Source organism: Vombatus ursinus, unplaced genomic scaffold (assembly GCF_900497805.2).
Source record: "Vombatus ursinus unplaced genomic scaffold, bare-nosed wombat genome assembly UNPS02014808.1, whole genome shotgun sequence".
In the NCBI taxonomy this organism is placed as follows: domain Eukaryota; kingdom Metazoa; phylum Chordata; class Mammalia; order Diprotodontia; family Vombatidae; genus Vombatus; species Vombatus ursinus.
In genome coordinates this window covers 4,177,441-4,186,971 of record NW_020954586.1, presented here as the reverse complement: position 1 = coordinate 4,186,971, position 9,531 = coordinate 4,177,441, and the positions used below count along the sequence as shown (strand labels likewise).

Below are 9,531 nucleotides of genomic sequence, written 5' to 3'. Positions count from 1 at the left end.
AGGAGAGCTTTCGTGGTCTGGGGGAACAGAGACCACACACCAAATGCAGGTCTAGAGCAATGCATGTTTTCTCACCGAGCTCCGAGCACGCAAACCTGTCATCCCCCTCACTCATCAATGGTAGACAGCTGCTGGGCGTCCTCCCTGGGATGAAATTCATTGCACCAAACGACTCCCACAACCCAAACCACCAGCAGTGGCACCAATCCTGCTCCACACTTGAGTACATTAAATTGGCATTTTTATTTTTTTCTAAAGTGTGCTTTTTTTCCTCCATTTGAGCTGATGTTTCAGCATCAGGCCAGAATCCCCACCTCCCACTTTTGAAAAAACAAAACCTTCCAACTAGGTGTGAATCACCTGCTGTTGCTTTGTAACAAATGTCAACAAAGGAAAAAAAAAGGAAAAAAATGTTGAAATGTGTTCGAGTCAAAACCTGTACAAAAAAACCTAAAATACAACCTGAAACAGTTCGAATTCCGAAATGCCAGTCAACTCCATTCCCTTGGCCAGAATGCCACCATCAAAGGGCTCTGGGCCAACTGCCAAGTGAGGAGAAGCGAGGGCTGGGCACAGCAGCAAATCCTCCAGATGGGGGCCCCAGCACCACGCTCCCACCAAAGATGGAATCACATGGGATTTGAGGGTCTCGGGAGGGGAGGCATCTACAGCCTGCCCCGGGGAGCGAGCAGCGTGGCCCTGCACTGGACAAAGGAGGTCTGAGAAGTTAGAGGCAGCAGGGTGGCCTAAAGGGAGCGTGTCACCCGGACAGGCAGCCTCTGCCAGCCAGCACCACACCGAGCAAAGACACACAGCACCGTTCGGGGGGGGCTCAGGCATCAGCTCAGCCGGTTCTTTCCAACCGGTGAGAAACGTGAGCTAGGCTTAGGAGGCAAGAAACCCGTGGGTTTGGTAAACACAGCCCAGGACGTCCCTCTGCCGCTCAAGTCGGAGCTGCCGACTGGTGACGAGGCAGGAAGAAGGCTCCTGGCTTGCTGATGCCTGGCTGGAGGCGCCCCATGGAGGGACGTGTGCCTGCGGGGCGTCTGGTGTGGGAAGGAGGGATGTGTGGTCTCGCCCGGAGAAGGGCCTCCTCTCTCTGGAGGAGTAACACCTGTGGGCCACAGTTTCCTCTGACCTAGGGTCAGTCTGACAGATGGTCACCACTGGACAGTGCAGATACAGGCCAGGCGGGAGAGGAGTCTGGGGGAGGCAGGGCAGTGTCTGACCCTACGAGATGGCCTCCCTGGAGCCCCTGAGTCTGAAGGGGACGAGTGGAAGTGAGAGCGTGGCTTAGCAAGAACCGTACCAAGTGGGTGAGGGGAGACCTGGGACGGCCTAGTGGGCAGCTCCGGAGCCCACTGAGAGCCAAAGGAGAGGGACACGGCCCCTGCTGTCCCCTTCCCCGGCCCGGTGAGCGCCGGCCGCCCCGGCCGGCCCTAGTGGCGGCTGGAGACCAGCCCTTTGACTTTGGACATCTTCTTGGTGGGCTGCCGCTGCTCGGCGTGCGGGGGGCACTCCCGCTCGGCCAGCTGCTGCTCGATCTCCTGGGCTGAGGACGAAGCCGTGGCCTTCAGGGTCTTCTTGATGTTTGTCACCTGGGGAGACATGAGAGGCGACCGGCGCCTGTCCTTGTCACGGATGCCCTGCAGGGGTCTGGCCGCATTAGCGCCTTGTGCGACTACCCCCCGCCCCCGGCCATCTTTAGAACCCTGCCTGCGGAACCACCACAACTGGGGAACAGAGGCAGATTAAGTAACAAGTGAGGGCCGTAACAGAAGGGCCTGACTCCCTCTTAGCTGAAAAGAAGGCGCAGGTGAGGCGAAGGCTGGAGGTCAGAATGGAGCCAAGGCAAGGTGACGGGGCAGGGGACGCCTCCGATCATCTCGAGGTGTGTGATGGACGCTCGGGCCTTAAAGCAAACCCGAGAGAGCAGCACCATGACAGCCACACAGGCCGCCCACAGCAGCTCTCTACCAGGGAAGGCTCCCTTTCATCAGAGGGATTCTAATGCTGCCCCCGGGATGGAGCAGCTGCCCCCAGGCTGCTCTTTTCCAAGCACCGACCAACTCACTCGCATTTCGGACAAGCCAGAGGATGCTCTTAAGCTGCGTGTTCTCAACTCTTTCTAACGATGTCCAACAGGGCCTCGCACCCAGGAGGAAGCTGGCAAATGCTGGCTAAGGTGAGCTGAATCCCATGCCAACCTTTGACGGGCAGCAGCACAGCAGGCGACCAGGACACCCAGAGCCCAAGTCCTCGCGCTGGAAGGACCGGCTGCAGACGCCACCAGCTGTCTGCCCCTTCTTTCTCTGCCCGCTCACTCAAACTCTACAGATGGTCTTTCCCCACTGGCCTGGCGTCTGCCCCAATCAAAGATGCTAAATGCCTGGTCCTTACACTGATCCCCCAGGACAACTCGTCCATCCAGGACAAGGCCCTTTACCCCTGCCCTCTGCCAGGACAAAGCTGCACCTCGTCTCCCGGAGGTCACCTTTGAACACCTCGGAGACCTTGGCAGTCTTGTCAAGAGCTTCTTCGACTCCTAAGCAGTCGTGACATCCCTTGAATTTACGTGTCTACTGGTCCACAAAGATCTAAAAAAATCAGCCAGGTGCGTCTCTCTCCTGAAAACCGCTCACCGGCCTTCCCACAAAAGGTCATTTCTCAGTGACTCTACCATGTTATGGACGGTGAACTTGGCTGGTCAGAATCACAGGCCATCAGAGCTGGACCGCCTCCAGAGGCCATCTAGTGCAGCCCGTCCCTGAATGGAGATCTCCCAGGCCTCTTTTAAAGCCTCCAGGGTGGGCAGAGGCATGTGCTCCTCCCACACAGCCCTGCCGTGCTTGACAAGTCATCGGCACTCCTCAACAACACAGGACGCTCACTGTTCCCGGCACAATTTTCAGTCCTCTCCCCACCCTGGACATTGTCAGAGCCGCACTGCAACTCCCCAAATGGGGCCTCAGTGGGGCAGGGGTCTGCAGCAGACCGACCACTTCCTTCATCCTGGACACGAGGCATGCACTGACGCCCCCAGAGGCAGGCTGGGCCGCTGGACTCTCCCCCCCCATGGTGCGTATGCAGTCCACTTAAACCCCCTGACTGAGTCACAACGCCTCCTCCACCTTTACTTGGGTCAAAAAAACAACTGTGAAAGTGCCGGTCTAGTCAATGATTCGTCTAAAATCTCTTCTTTCTCAGATTCAGCCCAATTGTTCTGAGAAACTGAAGTGTTTCGTGTCATCTATCCCAGTTTGAGTCACTGATAAAAGTGAAAGCGCTCTCTGAGGAGGTGCCAATTCTTTCCAAATATCACACGTACAAAGTTCCTCTGCCCTCTAGCATCATCTCACGGGACAATGAGGGCAGGCTTGAACGATTTCAAGAGCTGGCATGTGGGCAGGGGGCACAGGAGGGCTGTGAGCACCCTCTGGTGCAGGAGAGAGAGGAGCAGGCAAGGAGTCAGAGGGCCTGGGTTCAGATCATGCTCCCCACCCTGCTACACACACACACACACACACACACACACTCACTCTCTCTCTCTCTCTTCAATTCTTCAAAACTTTCTCCTCCCGAAGCACCATTTCCCTCACACCCAAGGGCTGCATCCCAAGGGCCCAAGAGCACTGACCGGCCTACAGAGGAGTCCCAGCACCTCAGCTGAGCCTTCAAAGACGCCTATACTGATTCCAACTCTGTCCTGTACCTCCCCACCCAAAGCCCTCCACTGCAGACAGACTGACCACTGGCTGCCAGACACACCGTGTGCTTTCCTGACACCGTACCTGTCTCTAGAGAACTACAATGCTGCCGCCCAAATCAGCTTGGGGTGTTCTCACCCCCCTCATTGCTCACTGCCGCAGCTTTGTCTATCACCTGCCGACACCCCAAATACGTGTTAATTAGACTGGGAGCCCCTTGAGGTCAGGGAGCAGGTCAGCCCGGCCTGCCACAGAGCTCCAATCTGGCTCAGCTAGCGCAACGGTCTTTTCTTTGAAATAATAAACGAATCCACCTCACCTGGTTGGGGCCCCTAGCTTTCTGAATCCATCCCCCCCATCAGGGTACAGAGAGCAGCAGCCTCAAGGGAGAATGTCTATGCAAGGGGATTTTTATAGCCCACACAAGAGACGAGTCCCAGAGTCAGAAAGAACAGGTGACTCCTCAGAACCATCTGCTGGACCGCTGCAATCGCCAATTTAAACCTTCCTTCCTTAGCATTTGTGACAACAGATGTGGGCAGGGACAAAGCTTACCTTCACATTAGCCCAGAAAAAAAATAAAAAGGCGTAAAGTAAGTTAGAGTCACTGTCAACAAGACGGCTGATGCCAAGAGGACGCTGAGGCGCCGCCCCAAATGGCCGCGCTCCTCAGGGCGCACCCGGCCAAAGCACGAGGCAGCTCCCCTCCCCGCCATCCCCTGCAGAAGGCGCGCACGCCTGCTCCCATCTCCACGACCGTCTCCCAAGGTCAGGGGCCCTGGCTCAGGCTCCTGCTTCTGCTCCCTGGCGCCCTGGCCCCGACATCTGCCTCGCACCCGGGCCGACCCGCTAGGTCCTGGAAACCCTCGGCTCCCACCTCCCAACAACCTCTGGCCCTTGCCCCCCTACCCTGGGGCCTCTTCCGTCTGAAGACACCAGCCTGCCGCTGCTGCCACCCCCCGCACGACACCAGACAATGTGCTGTGGGAACTCTCCTGAATGTCACCTATGACCTTGAACTTTCACTCACTCATCTTGGCCTTATCCTTGGATGAGTCCAAATGACTGCCGTGGTAATGGACTGCACAAGCTTCTTGGCAGGGTCTGGCAGAACCTGTCACTGGGATGCTCCTGTCCACATCCCACCCCCCCCACACCCATTTTCACTCTGACCTCATCTCCATGTGTAAATGGCAACGGCAGTCCGACCCCCGGGGCCCAAACGAGCCAATGTGGGGCTCCAGCGCCAGCCGCCATCACTCCTCTGATGCCAGAGGCAACCCCACCCCCACCTACCTCGGCCTCCACCTGCTGCTGCGTCCGGCTGAAGTTCTCCTTGTACTGGTTGGCTCTCAGCACCTGCTGCTCGATGCCTAACAGAACGGCTTCACAGCCATCACACCTGCAGAGGGGACAGCCAGGCCCGGGTCACGTCAGCTGGAGACCTGGGGACGCCCGTCCCCATCCACAAAGGTCGCCTGCCCACTTCCCTCGGAGACGGTGAGCCCAAGAGCTTGGCCCCAGAGGAGACAAGCTGGTAGTGGAGGCAGGCCAGGGGGAGCTGGAACACTCTAGCGGGAGGGGATACCGTACCCGACATCAAATGCCATTTTTCTCAAGTATAACCTGTGTGTCAGAGGCTCATTACTTCTTAAACCAAATTAAAACTCCCCATCGTAGACTCTGAGGCTCACTGCCAGCAACGACCAGTAGCCCACTCCATTTCTCGCTGAGCCATGGTTTGGACTGGCTGTCCAGAGAGGAGAACCTAGTGAAGGCCCCTCCTCAAAGGCCCTGCAGACCTGGTCTTCCCAGCCCTCTCTCCATGATAATGGGCTGCCTTCCTCTTTCTAAACCTTGCTAGCATCAATCTGGTCCAGCACCTAGCCTGGGGCCTGGCACCTCATCAGCATTAAATGCTTGTGGCTTAACTCACGAGCATCACATCACACACGGGAATGCTTTAACTGCATGTTGGTGTATGTGTAATACAGAAATAATAGGGGAAAACACATATAAAAATAAAAGCTATCTATACGTCTACGTGTGTACATAGGCATACCCACTCACCCACGTGTCATTTATGTGATTTCCTTAATGTTGTTGTCTTGGATACTTCTCTCTCCTAGAGAGTTGGAGCTGGTTAGATACCGTTCAAATTCAAATTGAAGGGGGCTCCAAAAAATCCACTCTCTGTGCTGGACAGTGGCCACCTCACGATCTCCCTTTTCTATGTGTGTGGGCATCCTGGCCCAGCCACCAGATACTCGGGTCTTTGTGCAGCCTCCGGAGCACCAGGTAACAGCGTGGCCCGTGGCAGAAGCCCCATTTTCCCACTGAAACCGTCCTTCAGAAACTTTCCTGAGCTGTGCCATGCCCCGGGAGGTGGGTCCAGAAATTGGCCTCACTATTTTCCAGGCGTGTAAAGTGGGCCCAGCACATGCCCAGCACTACTCCCTGACTGTCCATCCTGGAGCCCCGAGGACACGGGCTTTAGGCTAGAGCAGCACTGAGGAGAAGAAAGGCCAAAGCAAAACCTTCCTATGACCCCTGGCTTTGGCTACAAAAGCCAGGAGCCCAAAAAGCCCGAGAGGCCAGAAGACCTGGGGCTGAGGGGTGAAGACCCTGGTCCCACTAGCGGGCATCCCTGCCAGGAGGGAAAGGCTGCCCTCCCTGCCCCCCGCTGGCCCTGTGCACAACCCCGTCTCACCACTCCTGCAAGGTCTTGACGAGGGTGTTGATGTCCTTCTTTTGAATGTCTCGGCCGATGCAGAAATCCACCTCGAGAAGCTGGTTGCGCTGGTCCAGCTTGCCCTGGATGATGTCCGTGTAGACGGCTTCGATGATGAGATCTTCCAGCTCCCGAAGATTGCGCACCTCGAGGTCCTTCAGCAGCACCGAGTAGGGGATACACTGCCAATAAAGCCACACCACATTTTAGGAACCCAGCGCCCGGTGGGGCCCAGGAGGCACAGCCGAGAGCCAGGACTTCACAGGGATACTACCCAGGGCATTTCAGGGGCACGTTGGCCGGTCAACAGGCTAATGGTGCCGTGGGTAAGAAGAGAAGGAGAAATGATCTCCGTCCTACCAGTGAGAATCAAACCAGAGCATAAACCTTTGCCTCTGGAGTCTCCTACCCCTTTGACCTAGAGAGGCGGTAGAGTATCGTGAAGAAGGCACTGGCCTTGGAGTCAAAAGGCCTGGGCCTCAGATACTGACTGGGCAAGTCCCTTAACCTCTCTGTGCCTCAGTTTCCTCGTCTGAAAAATGAGAGGGTTGGACTTGTTGGCTCCTAATGGCCCTCCCAGATCCCTTGCCCCTAGTTTGGCCATCCTGGGGCAGGTCCTTACATCCCCCCATAACTTCTCTCTGCAAACAGTAGAGGGGAGAGGCCAGAACCCACAGAACCATCAGAGCTTTGGGAAGCAGGTGAGCTCTGCATCCAATCTGACCACAAGCACAGGCAAGAAGGGAGGCCTTGGCAGCAGTGGGTCCACGGGAGGGACCCCGGACACCTCCTCCAGGCCTTCCCCAAGTGCTTCATCAAGGCAGGAGCCTGGCGGAGGCTTCCCCCCGCCTCTCCCCTCCTCTGCCCCAGGAGGCACTGGCCTCAGTGGCTTCTCAGGTCCCTCCCAGGGCCAAGGCCGAGAACCTGAGCCATGTCTTCTGCGTTTGGCCTTTTACACCTCGTGCAGGAGCACCTGGGAAATGGGGGTGGGAGAGAGGATGGAATCAGAGACCCCAGAGGTCAGGACAAAGGGCCGACATCCAGCAAGAGCAGAGGAGCCTCTCGTGACACGTGGCTGATAAGCTCACAGGCATCTCGGCTATAACAAGAAAGACGATGACCGCAGGGCACAGGGTGGCTCGGTGGTTCCACAGAGCACAAAGTCAGGAGAATCTGAGGTCAAATCCAGCCTCCAACACTGACGAGCTGGGTGACCCTGGGCAAGTCACCTCACCTCCCTGTTTGCCTCAGTTTCCTCATCTATAAAATGAATGGCAAACCCCTCCAGGAGCTTTGCTAAAAAAAAAAAAAAAACCCAAACGGGGTCACAGAGAGTTAGACATGACTGAAAAATAACCAAACAACACCAGGAATGAGGGAATGTGAGCACACATTTGGGGCCAGCTCCTTTAAGAGGAGCTCCACCAGCAGGGCCAGGCTTAGTCAAGGGAAGATGGAGTGGACTCAAAAAATTATGACAGGTATTGAGACGGCAATCAAAGAAAGAAACCGAGATGCTCTGCTGAGAGCTCGGGCAAGGAGAGGAAAAGTGAACAGTCAGCTACTCTGGGAGGGCGGAAGTTGGGACAGGTCACTGCTGGGAGTAGGCAGAGAGAGAGGAACGGGGGAGGGAAGGAGGGGAGGGAGGAAGGAAGAAAGGAGGGAAGGAAGGGACAGAGGGAGGGAGGAGAGAATGGGAGAGAGATAGGGACACCACATGGAGAGCAACTGCAGCTGTGACCCACCCCTCGACCCTGGGGGCTGGGCCGAGGCAGCCAGGGGCCACGGACGGCTGCCCAGCTGCTGGCTGCAGAGGTCAGCGAGCCAGCCTCCCGGAGGCAGGGAGAAATCCTCCGACAGCTTCTCGCAGGACCCTGGGCGCAGTCTACCGTGACCGCTTTTCATGAAGCCTCAGGCCTGTACCTTCATTCTGGCCGCCAAGCTGACGATGGTCAAGTGCTTCAGCTTGTTTTTCTGGGCGGGGGTGAGTTCCGGCAGGCTCTCCTTGTTGGCTGCTCAGGCCCCAGCCCCAAAACAAAAGAGAGAACACAAGTGAGACGGCTTCCAACCGAACCACGCCAGGGATTCTGCTGTCTCTGCATGGGGTCCATTCTGGCTGCTTTTAATTTCTTCTTCTTAAAAACAATAGTAACAAATAATCTAGCCAAACAGTAAGTCTCCAAATAAAATCTTAAAATTAAAACTATTTACAAGACAGTATGCCAAGTACTGGGGATAGAGCCAGGAAGGTCTGGGTTCAAGACCAGCCGCTGACACATATTGGTTGTGTGACCCTCTGTAAGTCAGGTGCCTGTTGGTGCCAAAAACTAGAAGTCCACTATGGACAAGTCACCAATCTGCATCGGTGGTAACCCTATGCACGTATATACATACACACATGCACACGCATGTACACATGTGCGCGCACACACACATATCCCTTTTTAAAAACCAGTTCAGAACAACGAGCACGGGGAGCCACACCCCCTCGCCAACCCGTCCTGGGCCTGCATGAGCACAGTCCGGCCTCCTCTGAACCTCTGAGGCACCAGAATATGTCGTGACAGTGAGAGCGCCCAGTTCATTCGGCCAGCTTGCCCTCCCTGGGCCCACAGACAACTTCTGGGGCGGCTCAGGGGGAGCGCTGACTTTCTCTGGGCCTCCAGGGCATCATCTCAGCCCTGGGATCCCCGGGGCCTCTGGCTCATTCTCACCTAACAGAATCGCACCAAATTACTCTGGCTTTGCTCAACAACTGACAGCACCACTAACCACAATGGAGCACCAACTTTCCTTTGCTGTGAATTTTATAAACTCAATTCTGTGTACGTGGGGTCTCCTCTGATAGATGGATATTTTCTCTTTGTATCCCCAGCGCCTCATACAGGGCTGGGCATACAGTAGGTGCTTAATAAATACTTGAGTGACACTTGGTATTTCTCTCTGGGAAAGATCACGAGAATGACCATAACCCCTATTCAGCCGTTTGGGAACCGAGGCAGGCACAGGAAGGCAGCAGCAGAGCTGAGAAGTCCCCGCCCCCAATCCTGTGGATGTGCCGACCTCAGGCCTCCCCCTCCCGCTCTCCCCGCC

At 56.1% G+C, this 9,531-nt stretch overlaps 1 protein-coding gene across 1 annotated transcript in view; it reads right to left on the bottom strand.

Annotated features, from left to right (window-relative positions):
• Positions 1-224: 224 nt before the first annotated feature.
• COPS7B (COP9 signalosome subunit 7B) overlaps positions 225-9,531 on the bottom strand; it is a 14,094-nt gene continuing 4,787 nt past the window's right edge. The window contains exons 4-7 of the mRNA XM_027875366.1: positions 8,362-8,450; positions 6,418-6,620; positions 5,004-5,109; positions 225-1,598 (exon numbers count right to left, since the gene is read on the bottom strand). Coding sequence (XP_027731167.1) covers positions 1,440-1,598; positions 5,004-5,109; positions 6,418-6,620; positions 8,362-8,450 — 557 coding nt within the window. The 3' untranslated portion in view covers positions 225-1,439. The remainder of the gene's footprint in view (positions 1,599-5,003; positions 5,110-6,417; positions 6,621-8,361; positions 8,451-9,531) is intronic.